The sequence below is a fragment of the Aquarana catesbeiana genome, linkage group LG06 (assembly GCF_042186555.1).
Source record: "Aquarana catesbeiana isolate 2022-GZ linkage group LG06, ASM4218655v1, whole genome shotgun sequence".
Lineage (NCBI taxonomy): Eukaryota > Metazoa > Chordata > Amphibia > Anura > Ranidae > Aquarana > Aquarana catesbeiana.
Genome location: NC_133329.1, coordinates 309,296,851 through 309,317,909, shown reverse-complemented (window position 1 = coordinate 309,317,909; position 21,059 = coordinate 309,296,851). Strand labels below are relative to the sequence as shown.

Sequence of the window (21,059 nt, the reverse complement as noted above, 5' to 3'; positions counted from 1 at the left end):
CATTAGATGTGGTGGCTGCATTAGTTTTCTTTTCTTAGATTTTTTTCACCTCTGTTTTCACCTGGCCAGTAACATAACTCCTGTATTAGAGTGCCCTCACTCTGAATGAAGAAACGTAGGAGGCACCTTTTATACAGCAGCATTGTTAATCTGAGGGGAGGGGTGGGGTGTGTTAGATGCACTAGCGGATTTAAATGCACTATCAAACTAAAGCCAAGCTTCAGCTCACACTTTATAAGAAGTTACAGCAAACAGTTTTTTCCTTTTGGTATAAAGGTTTTGCATGAATAAATAAAAGCTGGTCATTATAAGAACCACTGTCAGTGGTAAATGGTTTGTCTAATCTCTGTAACTGCAACATTTGCTAGAAGGTTAGTTCTTTTGAAAAACAACAAAAAAACAACAGACTTGCTGGCAGGATCACCAGGTAAAAATAAAAAGATTAAAAAAAAAAAAAAAGGAATGCTGCCATCACATGTAAGAATTGGTAAGCGGCAATACAATAAATGTTTACTTTTGGGTTTAATACCACTTTAATTATGACATCATAATTATTTATTTATTTATTTATGTAAAATTAAGAAACATTATGTATTGATATGACTGTAGTAAACAATGATTTAATAGGATGATATAGGTTTCTTCAATTTACACAATGTAATTGCATTTTGGATCTTTAATAAATAAACCCTTATATGTGTATGAGTACATCAGATATCATCCAGCATACTATTATGATGCCCAGCATTTGCTGTGCAATCCTCCAGTACATGGAACAACATAATATGTAACAGTTAACAGAAGTAAAGCACATTTTTATCTTTATTACGTGGTGTGGACTTGAAGCCATTTTTACATAAGGTCCTATTTGAGCAATTGGATTATACAAGAATCTGAAGATTTTTTTTTTTGTATTCTTTATTAATCATTTTCAATATAATACAGCAGAAAAGCCAGAAAATAGAATTGTAAAACAAAAACAAAAGGATTACAGATACATCAGGTTTTATGTATGGGATCAGGTCTGATCCCATACATAAAACTAAAATAGAAAAATGTAGCACATTATGACACATTATGACCAAAACTCACGGACCGGGCAAGGAGGGCATTAATCAGAGAGGCAGCACAGAGACAATAAGGTAACCCTGGAGGAGATGCAGAGTTCCACAGCAAAAACTGTAGTATCTGTACATAGTGTGACAATAAGCCATACGCTCCATAGAGTTGGGCTTTATGGCAGAGTGGCCAGAAGAAAGCCATTACTTTCAGCAAAAAAACAAAATGTCACGTTTTGAGTTTGCAAAAAGGCATGTGGGAGACTCCCAAAATGAATGGAGGAAGGTGTCTGGCGCAAACCCAACACATCACATCACCCAAAGAACACTATCCCCACAGTGAAACATGGTGGTGGCAGCATCATGCTGTGGGGATGTTTTTCAGCAGTCGGGACTGGGAAACTGGTCAGACTGAGGGAAAAATGGATGGTGCTAAATACGGGGATATTCTTGAGCAAAACCTGTACCACTCTGTGAGTGATTTTAGGCTAGGATGGAGGTTCACCTTCCAACAGGACAATGACCCCAAACACACTGCTAAAGCAACACTTGAGTGGTTTAAGGGGAAACATGTAAATGTGTTGGAATGGCCTAGTCAAAGCCCAGACCTCAATCCAATAGAAAATCTGTGGTCAGACTTAAAGATTTCTGTTCACAAGCGCAAACCATCCAACTTGAAGGAGCTGGAGCAGTTTTGGGCAAAAATCCCAGTGGCAAGATGTGGCAAGCTCATAGAGACTTATCCAAAGCGACTTGGAGCTGTGATAGCCGCAAAAGGTGGCTCTACAAAGTATTGACTTTAGGGGGGTGAATAGTTGACTTTTTCTGTTATTTTGTCCTATTTGTTGTTTGCTTCACAATAAAAAAAAAAAAACATCTTTGAAGTTATGGGCATGAATTAAATGATGCAAATCCTTAAGCAATCCATGTTAATTCCAGGTTGTGAGGCAACAAAACGCAAAAAATGCCAAGGGGGTGAATACTTTTGCAAGGCACTGTAGAATAAAACCTTGTACACACTACTAGTTTTTTTTCTCCGTTCAATCCAGCAGGTTGAACGAAAAAAAAAACTGACAGCTCATGCCTGAGCTGCTATATTAACAAGCCGATGTTAGTACAGCGATCTCCCCTGCCAGAACACTCTGGCCAACATTCGACCCATGCGTACTAGGCTTTAGAAGTGTGTCTAAATCCTCCCTTTCATCTGAACCCTGATCCACGTTCAGATCGTGCTTCAGAGGCCACTGACAGGTGGCGAGGAAGTGATGTGACACCTCCTCATGGTCTGTTTTAAACTTATTTTTGCCTTCAAATCGTGTGCATTGCATGCATTTAATGGGGCGTTTTCTGCGATTCCCCATTTGTTTGAGTGTGCCGCATTTGGTGTGATGGCTGGGTGCTAGTCGCTACATGCCAGGTAAACTTGCTGTGGGCATAGCTCCCAACTGTCCCTGATTTCGAGGGACTGTCCCTGATTTGGAGCAATGTCCCTCATTCCTCCTCATTAGTCCCTCATTTTGGTCTGATCTATATAGTTGTATATAAAATGCACTTTTTATCTATCAAAAAGTGTTTTCCAGTGCTAAACCTTTCATCTGATTTCCAAATTGCTGCATTTGTAAGTTCCAAAAGCCAATATAAAGGAATAGTAGTGGTAAAAAAAGCACTTGTGGGTTTAACCAATCTTGTTTTTTGTACAATTCTCCTTTAAGGGGGCGTGGCAAGGGGTGTGTCCTATGCCTGCATACTTTTGCTGATAGGTGTCCCTCGTTCCCATCTTAAAAAGTTGGGAGGTATGGCTGTGGGCACAAAGCATCACAACTGCAGCATGTAAACACCCCATCTGCTGCCTGTTGCAACTTAAGTGGGGCAGTTGGCAGGCAGCAAAAACGCAACTTAACTGCGTTTTTGCCACCTCCCAACCACATGTTTAAATATAAATATATATATATATATATATATATATATATATATATATATATATATACTGTATATTGTTTTCTGTTTCAATAGTTTTTATTGTTTTAGGAAAACAGGTAAAGAAGATCGTTTACTGGAGCAGCGAACAATCCTTGTCTGCTCCAAACATGTAACAGAGGAAACATACAAATGCAAGGCTTGGTAGGAACTGGTGAGGACCATGACGCATAGGTTAGGTCTGCCGTAGGGCCCTCTAACGTACATAAACTTGTATCCAATGAAGGACAACAACTTATTATAGACTACCCACAGCCTTTTCCGTAATAGATAGCGCGGGAATAACCTCCCCTATTTATTAACTTATTATAGACTATTAATAAAGTGTTTGAATGACATAAACCTAAGGTTACCATCCCTCTAACCACCTTATGAAACATACATACTGTATGTGAAAGAACATGGACTCGGATGCATAACATTACTACAACATAATCACAATGAAATAGTATTGATGGCAATAATGCCTCTTATTCATATTGTGCGATAGTTAGGGCACTTGCAACTATCAATCATTGCAACTGTCCCATATGAGGGACCATATTCCCCAAAATATGCCCAGGAGAGTCTGGATTACAATAAAAAAAAAGGGGGGGGTACAAAGAGGGCTACAGAAACACGGTGCCAAGGTTGGCACAAAACAAAGAGGAGAAATGTATATTGTTTTCATACTGTATACTTCAACATGTATTTATCATGCATTGTTTTTTAAGTGACTGTTCGGTATTCAGCTGACAAGTGGAATTGTTTAGCTCTCATTGTTCCTATGTTCTGCATTCCATTTCAGGTGTACATAGCAGCAGATAAGGCATATGGCCTGGAGAAGAGCCTGCAAGAGCTGGAGGAGAGAGCACTACAGAGTGGAACCACAGATTCTGAGCTTTCAGAATTGGAGGTCAGCGTGGCATCTGCCATGGCACAAGTGCAGCAAACTGAGAGCGAGGTGAAAGTCAAAACTGATCTTGTTTGTTTGAAGAGGCTTGGAGATTAGTCTCTAAATATAAGTGTTTTATCATTTTAGGTGTCAGATATTGAATCTAGGATAGCAGCTTTGAGTGCAGCAGGACTTACAGTCTCACCTTCAGACAAAGCCAAAAGGAAGTCTAGTCCTCGGGTAAGATTTTAAAGAGGTATTAAAGCCTCCTCAGCACTCCATTCCCCCCCCCCTGACTGCCCTACTAGCATGACTCTTTCATATTTAAGGGCTGACTCAACTTCCCTGCCAGGACATTCTGCCTGGGGTTGGTCAAGTTCCCTCAAGTTTGCAGATCAGCCTTCCTGGCCTCTGCCCACTAACTTCTAGAAGTTTCTCCAAACTTCCAGACCCAGGGGGAGGTACCAGAAGCCTGCCTGTATGAGTCATCCAGTCTGACCTGCAATAAACCCTGACCCAGTTTCCAGACTCACACTTACCATGAGTCATACATTTGCCTGCACTAAACTAATAGCTCACTAGACAATAATGGAATGTTTGTTCTGTTGTATTGATGGCATCCATGTAATATCATTCAGCCATCCCAGGGTATGCTTGTAAATTTTATGGACTTCTACTTGATTTGCAAATCATAATGTACGTATAGTATAATATTCTGTACAGAATCCTGGCATTGCTAATGTGGAAACAGAACTCCCTTTTAACTACATGTCAATGCCGATGCTACAGTGGGTGAGTAAAAATATGAGTATGAGTAAAAATAATGATAATGTGAATCTATTGAAGATTGCTGTACAAAAATGTTGTGTATATAATTATATGTAAAATGTTTATAAACTGTTTAAAGTATTGTATATATTCATTTTCCGCATATCTATAATATATATATAACACAGTTGCCAAGGATATGCTCTCATTAATAGCTGCCTACTTTTTAGGGGAATACTGCATTTAAATGTGTTTTATACAAAGTTTAATTGATTAAAGTGTGTGTTACTCCAGCATTTCATATTCCTGATATTTCAATTTTATACTGAATGGGTTGTTTTACAGGATGATTGACTTTAAACTGATAGATGGATAGATAGATAGATAGATGGATAGATAGATAGATAGATAGATAGATAGATAGATAGATAGATAGATACCACCCCTCTCTACTCTGATCATTTTGAATAAAGTAAAACCTATGACAGACAGATATACAAAGATACCTGGTATGTACATACAGTATATTTGATTGTAGAGTTTTTACTCTGAATATGATGCTGTTTTCCATGCTGTATTGTAGGCTGTTGTCCCCGCCTTATCCAGAAGTACGGAACCATTTGTGTCTTCACCCCCAGAACAACCCAACCTCACATCAACACCAAGTGAAGTAAAGGTTAGCAACATTCCTTATCAGTAAACGTATTTGTTGTCCCCCGCGCTACCAGGTAGTGAAAATAAAATGTGATAAGCTCCAAAATAAGTATAATAAGTGAATAAAGCAAAAAATATGATTGTGGAAATGCTGCAATACCTAATGTGTTCACAGTACACGTATAATGAATAAATGTTAATAGAGTGGTCTTGCACAATTCCTCTATTACTTCAATGTGAAATCAATCATGAACCTTGATAACAATAAATTAATAATTAACAAATACTTACCGCAAACCGCTGTAGCTGTACGTCGGTGCTTTGACGTAGAACGTCCCCTGATGAAGTCACGTGACATAACGCTTAGGGTTTGGCTGGAGTGGACAGGAAGTGACGTGAGAGGCAGAAAATGCAGTTGATTTAAGCTCTTATGCGATTTTAACCTTATTTTGATGTGAGCATCCAATTGTCTTTTAATAAATGGCTGTGTTTTAAATGATTTCACACTATGGAAGGCATTCTATCTATTACATTCCCTTATGTGGTTTGGAGTCATTAACGTTACTTCAAGAGCCTGGATCTTGGAACCAATACAAAGGAGATAAGGTGAGGAATACACTAAGGAAGGAGTACCAGCCCATTAACCTGTTCCTAAGGCTTTCTATATACAGCTATGAGGTGAGAGTTCTGTGAACACTGAGGTTATGGGTGAAAGCACAGCAATCATTGGAATCTTCACAAAGAAGGATTATACACTTGTATTTGAATTGATCACTGTGACATTTTTTAGTTCATTGAACATTTTGGTGTGGTTCATTATCGATTTATTTTAATATTCACCATTTGTTAATTATTGATTTGTTGTTATCAAGGTGCATGATTAATTGCACATTGAAGTAATAGAGGAATTGCGCAAGACCACTCTATCACCATTTATTCCTTATTAGTAATCAGTCTTAGTGTGTTTTCTGCTTTATATGCTTAGTGCATTGTCATGAAAGATTAATTTTAGAAGTTGGTGGTCTCTACATGTTCACTAATATCCTTAAAATGATTACTACAAAAAAGTGCAAAGTGTAAAAACAACCAAGTCTGTCTTGGGTTCTATGTTAGGCCCTTTCACACGTGCGGATCCCGGGAGGATCTGTTTTTGGACATCCGCTTGCTCAGCGGGGATCACTCCGTTGATCCCCGCTGAGCCAGCAGATGACTAGTCCATCTCTGCACACTGTGCAGAAACGGATCGGTGAGATCTCTGCTTTCCTCTATGGGAGGATCGGATGAAAACGGACCATCTGTCTGTTTTCATCTGATCCGATGACGGATGGAAAAATAGGGTTTTCCTCCGTCATCAGTTTCGGAGCATAGCGGAGACTGATGTCATCGTATGTCAGCGGATGTTAATCCGCTGACATCCCATATCCCATAGGGATACATGTATGTCCGTTTTTCATCCAAAAACGGATGGATGAAAAACGGACATACGGTCTGCCCGTGTGAAAGGGGCCCTTGCTGTGTGTAAAATTGAAGAGATGAAAGTGACCCTTATCTACCAGGTGCACAGGGCACCACTATGCAAATGCATTCACAGCACATTTTATCACTCTTTTATTTACTCAAATATTTTAGATTAGACTAATGCCCCGTACACACGAGCGGATTTTCCGTCAAAAAAAAACTTGGATGGTTTTTCCGACGGAATTCCGCTCAAGCTTGGCTTGAGTACACACGGTCACACAAAAGTTCTCTGAACTTTCGAACGTCAAGAACGTGGTGACGTACAACACTACGACGAGCCAAGAAAATAAAGTTCAATGCTTCCGAGCATGCGTCGAATTGTTTCCGAGCATGCGTAGGAATTTTGCGCTTTAAAATTGCTACAGACGATCGGAATTTCCAATCAGAACTTTTTCTGACCGAAAAATAGAGAACATGCTCTCAGTCTTTTGCTGGCGGGAATTCGGCCAGCAAAAGTCCGATGGAGCATACACACGGTCGGAATTTCCGACCAAAAGCTCACATTGGACTTTTTCTGGGGGAATTTCCGATCATGTGTACGGGGCATAACTGATTATCTGGTTGGGACTTTAATGTGTGCCTACTACTACAAGAATCTGTGCTAGAACTCTGTCTTATTAATTTTGGAGTATCTTGAAACCTCTGAACCACTCTCCTGTTTCAAGTTATTCCATAATAAGTTCTAAAAAGAGATCCCCTAGACCAGTGTTTCTCAACCTTTTTTCAGTCGAGGCACCCTTTACAATTATGGACAGTCTTGAGGCACCCCATTCTAAAATGTAGAAAACTGTTCTATAAGTTTTACACAATGCAGCAACATCCACACGTAAGACACCAAACGTTAGAGGTGATTTATTCTTCCAAAGCAAATGCACTTGCACACTGGTACTGACTCGTATTCCAGGGTTTCTCTTCTCCCTCAATTTCTTTCCATCAGTCAGCTAATGTCACCCCAGTGCTGAGGGAGAGGGGCTGGGGAGGGTCAAACAAGGATGCTGTGCAGGCAACAGACATCCTCCTTATTAACTGATGATGTATATTGTTTGTTGGGATGCCAGTGTCTAGAAAGTCGTAATGGTGCATAATGAAAATAACGTGTCTTTGTGTAACTAAAAGCCAGGCTTCACCCACTGCTGGTTTGTAAACGATTTTTGACCAATTTTTAGGCATTTTGCCAAGATACCCCTGAAGAAACCTCAAGGCACCCTGGTTGAAAAAGGCTGCCCTAGACTGAGCCTGGAGCATGGAACCATGCTTGTGGCTGGCAACCTCTGAACTGGCAAGGGAGATATTCTATGTGGCCACTCGGGGCGTGAACATTACATATGCATTGGGATAGATGTGCAAACAATTCCTTTTTAAAAAGGTAGCAAAAGCTTCCATGTTTTAAACATATTTGCTATCTCATTGTGCATTTTTAGATCATGTCAATGCAGCAAGCACTCCAAAAGAAGTTTGGTATAGATATGGAAGGTGAGTGTTTTAAAAAGTGCCTCTGCCTGTGCATGATTTTTTTTTTTTTTTTTTTTATAAGCTGTGTCTAAATATTTTGCGCACTGTCAAATGTAACTACTTCTACCCTGTGTGTCTGATAAGGACAAGCAGGAAGAATGAAATGAAGGTATGCCTAGAGCAGGGGTCGGCAATCCGTGGGTAGGTGACAGATAGACAGGGAACAGGTCTGCGCCACCAACCCCCGCCTCCTACCGCCAAGCCTTTGGTACTCCTCTTTTCCTCCTGCCTCCTCCACTGCTGTCATCAGTAAAGAGCAGAGAGCGAGAGGCAGCACAGCACAGGATGCAGGGCAGGAGGAGGAGCTAGCCAAGTTAACTTTTCTAGTTAACCCACAGGTGTTTGGTTGCTAGGTCCTAAGCAACCAATCATCAGCTTGTTGATATGAAAAGTCACTCAGCCAGCTCCTCCGCCCCCCTGTCCCTGCTTCTTGGTCTCCTGTGCACAGGTAGGATGCAATGGAACTCTGCAATAGGAGGGAAGGGGGGGCAAGGACACTACTGTGTGTGTAAGTGGGGGGGGGGGTGATGTGAAAGGGGCAGTGGACACTGCTATGGGCAGGACCACCCCCAAAGCAGTGTCCTCTACCACCCTTCACATCACACCCCGCCAAATCCCTGCATTCTGAGTGCAACGCACCCCTGATCCCTGCATTCTGAGTGCAACGCACCCCTGATCCTTGCATTCTGAGCATAACGCACTCCTTATCCCTGCATTCTGAGTGCAACGCACTCCTGATCCCTGCATTCTGAGCGCAACGCACCCCTGATCCCTGCATTCTGAGTGCAACGCACCCCTGATCCATGCATTCTGAGCGCAATGCACCCCTTATCCCTGCATTCTGAGCGAAATGCACCCCTAAACCCTGCATTCTGAGCGCAACTCACCCCTGAACCCTGCATTCTGAGCGCAACTCACCTCTGATTCCTGCATTCTGAGCGCAACTCACCCCTGATCCCTGCATTCTGAGTCTAACACACTCCTGAAACCTGCATTTTGAGCGTAACGCACTCCTGAACCCTGAATTTTGAGTGTAACGCACTCCCAAACCCTGCACTCTCTTGTAATACTTTTTTTTTATGTCCACTGCGTTTACAATCTACATTTGGGGTACATAATGTATCATCACCTGCAGTAGATTACAAAGGCCTTGCGTTTTGAACACGGTGCAGGAAACACACATGGAACATGCCTTTCTGGCATCGCAATCTGGTGTGAACTGGCCCTAACAACAGGACGTTGTTCAAGTAGATCTCCATCTCTCTAAGGTTGCCTACCCCTGGCCTAGAGCATTGGGGTCTTCACAGAATATTCCTTCTACTGCTCTTCCCTGATAAAAAATGTACTCTCAATTCATCTGACACAGCCAATATATTGAGAATTATTTTCCTTATCTTTGTATCCAATCAAACTATCTTTCTATTTCAGCAAACTCATAGTTGCCAACATTGTAAAAAAAAAATGTGGGACACTTTTGTGGCTGTAGGCGGAGCTGTCCAATAATTAGGGGGCGGGGCATTCACCAGCAGGCGTGGCCTATCAAAAACAGACAAGTGCGGCGCGCGAAGCGCGCCGCGCCGAAAAATGGGCGTGGTTTACGTGAAATTGTGGGCGTGGCTTAAATGGGCGTGGCTCTAGAGGGTGTGGTTAGAGTCCGAAATGAATGAGGGATGGAGAGGGGGGGGAGAGGGGGAGAGAGAGGGAAATGACGGGACAGCAGCCCCAGATCCTACACAATAAAAATATGTGTATTCTAGAAAGTTTAACAATCAGCAGATAAAGATACTCCAAACACCTGGTGTTAATGCTTCAATCATCCCGGCACCATGGTTGTTATGGTGTCAGGATGATTGAAGCGCATTATTTCTATTATTACATTGTAATATAAAATGAAATCATTCAACTCACCATAATGCAGAATCAGTGGGATCCCTGAGCGTGTCACCTGCCACGTCGCCTGCCACCAGCCGTCCGTCCTTGCTTCAGATGTCCGAGCAGAGTCCGTCCTTGCATCAGGTGCCCCCAGCGGAGCCCCCCTCACACCAGGAGTCCCCGGCGGAGCCCCCCTCACATCAGAAGTCCCCAGCGGAGCCCCCCTCACATCAGGAGTCCCCGGCGGAGCCCCCCTCACATCAGAAGTCCCCAGCGGAGCCCCCCTCACATCAGAAGTCCCCAGTGGAGCCCCCCTCACATCAGAAGTCCCCAGTGGAGCCCCCCTCACATCAGAAGTCCCCAGTGGAGCCCCCCTCACATCAGAAGTCCCCAGTGGAGCCCCCCTCACATCAGAAGTCCCCAGCGGAGCCCCCCTCACACCAGGAGTCCCCGGCGGAGCCCCCCCTCACACCAGGAGTCCCCGGCGGAGCTCCCCCTCACATCAGGTGTCCCCAGTGCCCCCGCCTCACATCAGGTGTCCCCAGTGCCCCCGCCTCACATCAGGTGTCCCCAGTGCCCCCCCCCTCACATCAGGTGTCCCCAGTGCCCCCCCACTCACATCAGGTGTCCCCAGTGCCCCCCCCACTCACATCAGGTGTCCCCAGTGCCCCCCCCCTCACATCAGGTGTCCCCCCCTCACATCAGGTGTCCCCAGTGCCCCCCCCACTCACATCAGGTGTCCCCCCCTCACATCAGGTGTCCCCAGTGCCCCCCCCACTCACATCAGGTGTCCCCCCTCACATCAGGTGTCCCCCCCTCACATCAGGTGTCCCCCCCTCACATCAGGTGTCCCCCACTCACATCAGGTGTCCCCAGTGCCCCCCCCCACTCACATCAGGTGTCCCCAGTGCCCCCCCCACTCACATCAGGTGTCCCCCCTCACATCAGGTGTCCCCAGTGCCCCCCCCCTCACATCAGGTGTCCCCCACTCACATCAGGTGTCCCCCACTCACATCAGGTGTCCCCAGTGCCCCCCCCCACTCACATCAGGTGTCCCCAGTGCCCCCCCCACTCACATCAGGTGTCCCCCCTCACATCAGGTGTCCCCAGTGCCCCCCCCTCACATCAGGTGTCCCCCCCTCACATCAGGTGTCCCCCCCTCACATCAGGTGTCCCCCCCTCACATCAGGTGTCCCCAGTGCCCCCCCCCTCACATCACAGGTGTCCCCAGTGCCCCCCCCCCTCACATCAGGTGTCCCCTGTGCCCCCCCCCCCCACTCACATCGTGTCCCACAGCGGTGCGCGCGCTCACCCCCCACCTAGAACCCCCGCCCCTTTCCATATCAGACTGGCAGCGGGGCGGGGGGTAGGCGGGGCGAGGCGGGGCGGGCCGAGGCGAGGCGGGGCGAGGCGGAGCGGAGCGGGCCGAGGCGAGGCGGGCCGAGGCAGGCCGAGGCGGAGCGGGGCGGGCCGAGGCGGAGCGGGGCAGGGGGTGGGCGGCGACGCAGAAGCTTCGTCTAGCCCCCCCCCCCAGCCGTCTTCCTGAACTCCAACAAAATGGCGGCCGGCGGAGACAATGTCTCCGCCGGCCGCCGACCTCTAGCGGCGGCGGCGGCGGCAGCGGCGGCGGTTTCAAAAACCGGAACCGAATTTTTCGGGACATTTGCCGGGACGCCACAAATCCGGGAATGAAGTCCAAGTCCCGGGAATGTCCCGGGAAATTCGGGACAGTTGGCAGCTATGCAAACTATCCAGTTATTTGTCTCCATGCTGATAGTGTTCAGTTTATGAGAGAAAGTTATATACTATGCATGCAGCTGTTTCTATAATCAGCTAGCAGGGTATAACTCCCTATCTAGAATAAAACTTATTTTTATCAATTTGTTACACTGAAATTGATTTATTATCAATCCTGGGAATGAAAAGGCAGCTGAGTTGCAATGCAGGGAAAAAGGTACATACTAGAAATGCACCGAAATTTCAGCGTGTGAAACTGGTGTTTTTGTCATTTTGCTGATAAAGAAGAAGAAGGCACGATATTGGCACCCAAAACACACGCGATTTTTCCACGATTTTATTGTGCTTATCATGTGTTTTTCATAGGTCATGTGACTCAAAAACCGCAGCAAAAACTTAACATGGATGCGTTATTGATGCATTCTTGCTGCGTCTTCACTGCATTTCAACAGGAAGGTGCGTTTAAATGGTCATTTTCAGTTTAAGTTTTGGCCAAGTGCATCCTGAATTTTTGGTTTCGGCAGACCTAGTGCACAACTTTATGAATTACTGGAAATGGCTTTGCAGATGACTCCTACAGCCCACATTTACGATGGTTTGGATGAGAAAGGGAGGAATATTGAATGATTTAGGCTGGGTTCACACCATCACTGCATCCGTCTCGCAGCAGGGGTCTGGTGCGTCCTGGTTCACCCTTTCAGGTCCGATTTCAGCCCAAATTTTGGGCTGATTTCGGACCTGAAATGGACCAAAATGCACTGGACCTGCTGCGGAGGTATGTGAACCGGCTCCATGGAGAGCCAGTCAAAATCTCCTGCTATTGCAAATTGAATGCGGAGAAGCCGCATCTAATTCGCAATGTCCGCATCCATTTCGCAATGGTGTGAACCCAGCCTAAAACTTAAATATCTTGGATCTAGAGTAGTTAAAGCAATACATTTGTCTGCTAGTTGGTTGCTACAAGGGCCATTTTTATACATATATGTTTGGCAAATAATCAAATTCTGCCAGTTGCTGCTCAAGTCTTTGAAATTTGTAGCTTTTTTCTCCTTGCCTGCATGTGGAGGCAAATTATCACTTGTTTCATTTTTTTTCCTAGTAACAAGCTACAACCAAAGCCCACCGCTATTTAGTCCTGTGGATCCAGATAACAAAGCTTCCTCATTCATACGTTTTACTCTGTAGCTAAACTTTAATATGTTACTATAAATAGATGGAGCAGCCTGACCTGTAAGGACTTTAATTAACCTCACTATGGGCCCCATCTTCATGGAGGATTATCTCACTAATTTTTACAGTTCTTAAACTGAAGTCACTGTTCTTCTTTACTGCATGATAGTTAGCACTTAGTGGAAGGCAAGAGTTACTACATTTATAAATTACGTTAATTGAGGGTTGGCAGCATTTGGTGAGAAGATTCAGCACAAGTTTTCAGTACCATAGAAATATAGAGATATAGAAAAGTGACTGCAGAAGACCAGGTAGTCCATCGAGCCAATTTTTTATTTGTTTTTTCGTTAACTTTATTGTCTGACTATAGTTCTATGTTTGTCCCAAGCATTTACTGTTGACCGTCTGACTACCTCTGCTGCTCTGCAGTTTATTCCAAGCATCAACTCAGTAAAATAATACTTTCTAAGATTAGTTTTGAACTTTCCTTAAGTTATTTTGAGGTCATGTCCTCGTGTTCATGATTTTGATTTCATATTGAAAAAAACTGCTCTCCTGAACCTTAATTAAACCCTTTGATGTATTTAAGGCTCGGTTCACACTGGAACTGGCTGCGGATCGCACAGGAACACCGTGTGTCCCTATTCTCCGGTTCAGGGATGAATTAGGGACAAATCTTTGCCTGAATTCGGCCCTGAAACAGAGCCAAAGACGCACAGCGTTTCTGTGCAGTGCGCTCCGCAGCCGCTCCGGAGATATGTGAACGGCTCCATAGAGAGCTATTCAAAAGCTAGCCCTAAAGTCTTATGGCTGCAAAAGGGTAATGTGGTACTTTTTAACCACTTTCCGACTGCCCGTCGTTGTTATACGTCGGCTGTTTGAAGAGGGATATCGTTGTTATGGCAGCAGCTAGCTACCATAACTCCGGTATCCTCTTCTTTAGAGGGGGGTCGGCTTTCAGATAAATGTGGTCTCTGCGGCAGATTCGCCGCAAGATCACTTTTATCAGTGGCGGGAGCGGCAATGGTGGGAGCACCCCCCCTCCCGCTGCTCTTCGGTGCCCTCTGCCGCATACCGGAGCCTTCAGCAGCGGCAGAAGCTATCGGATCCTTCTCGGTCTGTGGTATGGAGCTGACTGAGGGGAAGATTGCCCCCGCTCGGCTCCATACCATTGCAGGGCGGAAGCGACGTCAAAACATCACTTCCGCCCATAGCTCTGAAAGGGACATTTTTTTCCAAACAAATTTTATTTATTTATGTATTTTTATTGCATTTTAGTGTAAATATGGGATCTGAGGTCTTTTTGACCCCAGATCTCATATTTAAGAGGTCCTGTCATACTTTTTTCTATTACAAGGGATGTTTACATTCCTTGTAATAGGAATAAAAGTGACACCATTTTTTATTTTTTTTAAAGAACAGTGTACAAATAAAAAATAAAAAGTAAAATAAATAAGAAAAAAAAAATGTAACGCGCCCTGTCCCACCAAAATCGTGTGCAGAAGTGAACGCATACGTGAGCAATGCTCGCATATGAAATCGCGATCATTAGAGCAAGAGCAATAATTCTAGCCCTAGAACTCCTCTGTAACTCAGAACATGCAATCTGTAGAATTTTTTAAACATCGCCTATGGAGATTTTTAAGGGTAAAAGTTTGTCGCCATTTCATGAGCGGGCGCAATTTTGAAGCGTGATATGTTGGGTATCAATTTACTCAGCGTAACATTATCTTTCACAATATAAAAAAAAAAATTGGGCTAATTTTACTGTTGTCCTAAATTTTAATTCTAAAAAGTGTATTTTTTCCAAAAAAAGTGTGCTTGTAAGACTGCTGCGCAAATACAGTGTGACAGAAAATATTGCAATGACCGCCATTTTATTCTCTAGGGTGTTAGAAAAAAATATATAATGATTGGGGGTTTTAAGTAATTTTCTAGCAAAAAAAATTATTTTAACTTGTACTACGGCAGAATGGTACGGCTGGGCGAAACGACGTTATGTAACGTCGCTTCGCCCTGTGGCCACTAGGGGGCGCGTGCGTGCCCCCCGCTCGCTCCTCGAGCCGATGCGAGTGCCTAGCAGTCTCGATCACCACCGGGCTCCCGCGATCACTCGGGGCACACGGAGAACCTGGAACTGTGTGTGTAAACACACAGTTTCCGGTTCTCTGAGGGGAGAACTGACAGATCGTCTGTTCATACAGAGTATGAACACTGTCAGCGTGAGGAGAAAAAAAAAAACAGATTACCGATCTTCGTTTTATATCATGTGATCAGCTGTCATTGGCTGACAGCTGATCATGTGGCCCCTTACTCCGATCTGTGATCAACTAAGTCTCATTGACTCAGTGATCACAGAGTGCGCACCCTGCACGTCCTGCAGGGGGGCGCGCGGGGAGCGTACAAAGGGTAGGACGTCTATTGGTGCCCTCTCGGCAATGTAGCTCCACGCTGTAGCCCTGCTGTAGCTGTAGCAGATGGGAAGGGGTTAATAAAGGAGTAAGAAAGTATGACCAAAGCTATTTTGGCCCTACTTCTCCTATAAACCAAATGGGCTCCTGTGACTCAGCCTGTCCAGGCTCTGGAAAGATCACTACTTTACAGCTGGGATCCACCCGAAAGCCTGGACTGCCAGCTGGCTCTGCCTCTTAGCGAGCCACTGGGAGACTGAGCCAGCTGCTCTACAGGGGCAGAGCAGAGAGCAGGTGACTGACAGTCCTTAGAGCAAGCGAGGGCTAGCTGCAGCATGGATCAGTGCTGCATCCAACTAGGTGAGTATGATTGTCTGTTTTTTTTTTTAAATCTCCCCACTTCTCTTTTTAAAAATAGATGAAAGAATTCAGCTAAAAATTGATTTTTGAATTCTTTCATATTAAATACTAATTATTATTTTTTTTTTGCATCTTGTCAAGCTTTATTATCACTCTGTCTTTTCAGATGGGTCCATTGATAGAAATTCTATTTATCGAGGCTCCTTAACCCAGCGCAATCCAAATGGAAAGAACAAAAGGGCAGATCGTATCTTTGCCGTAAGAGCCATATAATACTGTTTAAAATTAAGAAATATGGGTGATGTGTCCAGATACTTTGAGTGTAAAAATAAGGCATTCAGATTTTACATACCAGTATCCAGACTCGTATATGAAGCCTGAAAACTCATAACTTAAAAATGTTTGTCCTCCAACACCAAATGGTTTAACATGGACATGGAGACTGCCCAGATTTGGACCCAGTAATATAATCTATGGGTCTTTGTGCTTCTCTATGCAATGCAGTCAAATCCTGGCTGGTGGGAGGGACCAGCAGGTTGCTGAAAACATCACAGCACACTACCTCTATACTCCCATCAAAAGACCTCAGCCTTAAAGTGTTTGTAACCCTAAAAAAAAAAATGGATTCTGTTTCCTTAAAGCATGTTATACAGCACAGGGCTTGTGCTGTGTCATTTGGCCCCCTGTATAACCTAAAAAACTTGGCTGATCCTGCTTGGCTATGCCCTACCCCCTGTAAACTGACCAAGGTTTATCATGGCTGTTGAGCCCTGACACCGTGGTCAGTTTACATGCCTCCGACATCTGCAGAATTCCTCTCTGCTCTCCTCCTCCCTCCCTGCCTGTCAGCTCCGTCCACCCCCCAGTCTTCCCCTCCTGCTGCTATCATAACGCAATGGCATTGCTACAATCCCCTCTGTTATATTAAATAATTTCCCCATGTGTTTTTTTTTTTTTTTAATGCCTCTGTGTACCTCATTTCATAGTGCCGATCGGCGCTCACGTGACCGGCAGCTTCTCACCCCCTGGCTGACGTCAGTGGAGTTTTCTCAGCCCTGCCCGCTGATGCTGTCAGATCGAGAGAGGCGGCCTGTCACGTGAGTGCGATTGGCGATATGAAATCAGGTACACAGCGGCATTTCTTTTAAAAAACACATACACTGAGGACATTATTTAATATAGCAGAGCTGATTATAGCAATGTCATTGAGTGGCTTAACAACCACTTTAATGCAAGCAGTGGGCTGGCTCTTGGGAGGAGTTACACAATTATCAAATGCATTGATGGGTGGATGTCAGTCTAGAGGAGTGGGCATTCCTAGACAGGCTGTATTTGCATGCAGACCTCCCACATGAGATGCTGAGCCTCCATGATTGAAAATATTGAATTCCTGTGAGTGAAAGGGGCAGGTTGGGGACAGTAAGTTTGGGAAGATAAGAATTAGATGATGCACACTGTGAGAAGTTCACAATGTGCAAATAAATTGGAGTATGCAATTTCAGTACAGGAGAGTTCTGGGAATACCATGTGTACATTAGCTCAGGTGGTTCAATAGTAGTAGTTGTAGAGTAAGTACAGAAGAGGAGCTGGTACAACTGTGCAAGAAAAAGGGTAAAGTTGGAGCTCAGCTTAAAGTGTTTGTAAACTTAGAAATAAAAAAAAAACCATATTTTAAGGGGTTCCAATGAGATCCTTAATATTATTTTCTTTGTGACTGCAGTGATTCTGTATTAACTGGTTGATCCTGCCAGTTCCCTTCTTCCTGGTAGTAAACTGACCACATTAAAGAGGTTGTAAACCTCTGAAAAAAATTCCCCTCCCAAAAAAAACCTGCAAGACAAAGGCATAATGAGCTAGCATGCATCGCATACTAGCTCATTATGAAGTACTTACCTTAAAACGAAGCTGTTGCAGCGGTTCCCCCACACACCGCTGTCACGGTCAACATCTTTCCTGGAACTTCTTCTGGGTTCACGGGCTCCGGCGCTGTGATTGGCCAGAATCATGATGACGTCACTCCCACGTTTACACTTGGCAGCCGCCATTCACGGCACTGGCTCAGAAGGAATGGCACACGTGGGCCGTTCATTCAGAGTGCATGCGCCAGTGATATCACTGGCTGCATGCACTGGAAATATCTCCCAAACTGTACAGGTTTAGGAGAAATTTTCAATACCTATAGGTAAGCCTTATTATAGGCTTACCTACATGTAAAAGTTTGCAGAGGAAGTTTAATTCCTCTTTAAGCATGGCAGCTGATCATGCTAGTGTGGTTAGTTTATGTCCTCTGTCATTCCACTGTTTGATAGAGGCAGGTTGTGCACTCACACAGCGTGCCTCTATCTTCCGTGGTCAGAGTAAGACCCCCCCCCCCCCCCCATCTCTTCTCTTTTGATTGACAGCCAACCCTCCAACAATTGTGTTGTGAATCAGCCTGCCCTTAGCTGGGGAAAGGGGGAGGTGACATAATGCTGCCAGGTATGGTTGCCTTGGAAATGAGGACACTCAGCGGCATTACATCACTTCCTGCAATGACATGTGCCCCGCCCTGTACACACCCATCCGCAGGTCTGTGAATCACTCTGGCATGATAGAGATCGTGTGACCCGCAGTATGTGAGCTGGATTCAACACGAGTAGCAATATTGTTTACAACTATAAATTCGGCTTTACAAAAGGAACAGTATATACACCTATGTACTCAAAAATGGGGATATGATAAATTAACTTTACAGCTACTTTAAAGAAAAAAATGTATACAAAGATCTTCAATAAAAATGACTTGAGGTAAAAAAAAAAAAAAAAGACATTTATGGAATCCAAGCAAAAGCTAACTCACCAGTTCCCCAACTTTTTTTTTTCTGGGAATACATGTATGGATTAGCCGAGGTGGATCAATGGTGGTAGTAGTAGTTGTAGATGTCTGATTAATCCTCTTGTGTAAATGAAAAATTATACTTTGGATGAATGACAAGTTTGAGAAGCACTTCACCGAAGATGTGTACAGTGTATGTGATTACAGAAAAATCATCATTTTGTATGTGTCTTGCAGAGACCTGTTCTCAACCTGAGATGAAACAAGAAGCTCTTGACACATTGTATGGCTTCGTCTGCATTACATCTAACTGGATTTCTTCATACAGCAATCTCTAAACTAGCTTATAGCTGAAACACACTACTGTATACAGCACACCACACCATACTTTTTTCTGGAATATGTAGGGCATGTTAGTAAACCTAAATATAATAACCTTCGTATGGTGCTGTCTATCATATATATAATTTGATAGCGTTAGAATATTCGGTATTGAGAGATTGGAGAGTTATACAGCTACTTTTTACAAGACGTGCGACTTCTGAGCTTTTTCAGGATGTACCAGTAGCCTTAAAGCCTAAATCCATGGTTTCTTTCACTTTAAATAGGTTGTTTGGGCCAAGCTGACCCAAATGAACAATTTCCATAGCTAAGTTATTTTGTCACTGTCAGCACTGTATCATAATGTCATAGCATTAACTACATACAGTATGCAGCGCTGTGTTGTGGCAACATTATGAGTGGCTTCCCATCTGCTACAGGAATAACAGTCAGGCTAAGTGCTTCTCAGCCATTCAGAGGAAGCCTTGTTTTTTTAACAATGAAGACAAGGCTTCCTCTGATTGGCTAAGTTGAAGAGGTGAACAGATGGTGTCATGATTTCTACCTTGGCCAATCAGAAGAAGCCTTGTAATCTTTGATTAAAAAAACAAGGCTTCAATTTGGTTCCAACAGCAGATGGGGAGTTGTTTGTGATGCTTCCAGAACACAGTGCTGCATGTTGTATGTAGCTAATGCTGTACAGTATGCTACAGCACTGAGAGCGGCAGATTAACTTAGTTATGGAGATAGTTTGCTTGGGTCAGCTTGGCCCAGATGAACAATTTAAATGAAAGGATGCATGGACTTCAGCTTAAATGCAGAATGCTAAACTTCCCGGCTAACGTGGAGCTCTGTTAGAGTTGACTTTTAAAACAATGTGACGTTTAAACTTTAGGTAATCTCATAAACGTTTTAGCATGTGAAAGTAGCTTCTAAACTAATTATTAATATTTTCAAAGCTGAACTTTAGGCATATAGCTTAATGCACACATCAACTACATATATGGGAGCTGTTTTAGCTGCCAAAGTATTTATATTTCTGTCCATCCAATTCTGGGATATACACAGCCTTGTTGTACTCCAAAGTCTTGTTGGAAAGCCAGAAGACTTCTGCAGTAAAGCAATATTTACAGGTCTTGTCCATCAGCTTGTGACTGGTCAGTGAAAAGAGGCATAGCAGACTGATAAGCTCATGTCTGTCACTCTGCCCTCTCCTGTCATCAGCATGTCCCTTGTTAGCACACGAACACTGCAGCAAAATTGACTGGCTCCTTCTGCTGCTGCTTATGTTGGTGTATTAATTAAAGCAAGCCTGCACTGATCTGTCTCTTTATATCTACCTGTAGTTCAGCTTTGAATCTTCAACCTTAATTAAAATAATATGCAGTACTCTTGAAACTAAGGTTCTTGAGCAGGCACTTCCTGTTATAGAGTGACAACACTCTGTCCCTATCTCCCCAATGCTTTTCTGCTTTGTCACCTTGTTACAAGATCTTCCCATGAACACTAAAAGTGGCCATACTTATGTACAATATGTAGGCATGTTTCACTTCTGTCAGGAAACCTGACAGAAAGGTTTGATGTGCAGCAGTTGCTGTAGTACATGTACAGTATGTAGACATGAGATGTTTGCAAAGAGAACGCAGGATATTAGCAGTGCTAATGTGCTACTAAGTAAGAAAATTGTTATCTCTTACAAACTACAGACCCTATCACAGGGCCATTCTGATCAGATCTGTGTTAGTTTTTCAAGCAGAATTTATATATATATATATTTACAGTATCTCACAAAAGTGAGTACACCCCTCACATTTTTGTAAATATTTTATTATATCTTTTCATGTGATAACACTGAAGGAATAACACTTTGCTACAATGTAAAGTAGTGAGTGTACAGCTTGTATAACAATGTAAATTTTCTGTCCCCTCAAAATAGCTCAACACACAGCTATTAATGTCTAAACCGCTGCAACAAAAGTGAGTAGACCCCTAAGTAAAAATGTCCAAAATTGG

General features: G+C 43.7%; 1 protein-coding gene across 6 annotated transcripts in view; it reads left to right on the top strand.

Moving 5' to 3' along the window:
• MLPH (melanophilin) overlaps positions 1–19,381 on the top strand; it is a 120,825-nt gene extending 101,444 nt beyond the window's left edge. For 2 of the 6 annotated variants that reach the window (XM_073633635.1, XM_073633636.1), the window contains exons 12-17: positions 3,823–3,978; positions 4,057–4,149; positions 5,261–5,353; positions 8,271–8,322; positions 16,078–16,169; positions 18,963–19,381. In XM_073633635.1, coding sequence (XP_073489736.1) covers positions 3,823–3,978; positions 4,057–4,149; positions 5,261–5,353; positions 8,271–8,322; positions 16,078–16,169; positions 18,963–18,986 — 510 coding nt within the window. In that variant the 3' untranslated portion in view covers positions 18,987–19,381. The remainder of the gene's footprint in view (positions 1–3,822; positions 3,979–4,056; positions 4,150–5,260; positions 5,354–8,270; positions 8,323–16,077; positions 16,170–18,962) is intronic. The other 4 variants (XM_073633639.1, XM_073633637.1, XM_073633638.1 and 1 more) reach the window with 3 other exon arrangements.
• Positions 19,382–21,059: the final 1,678 nt, after the last annotated feature.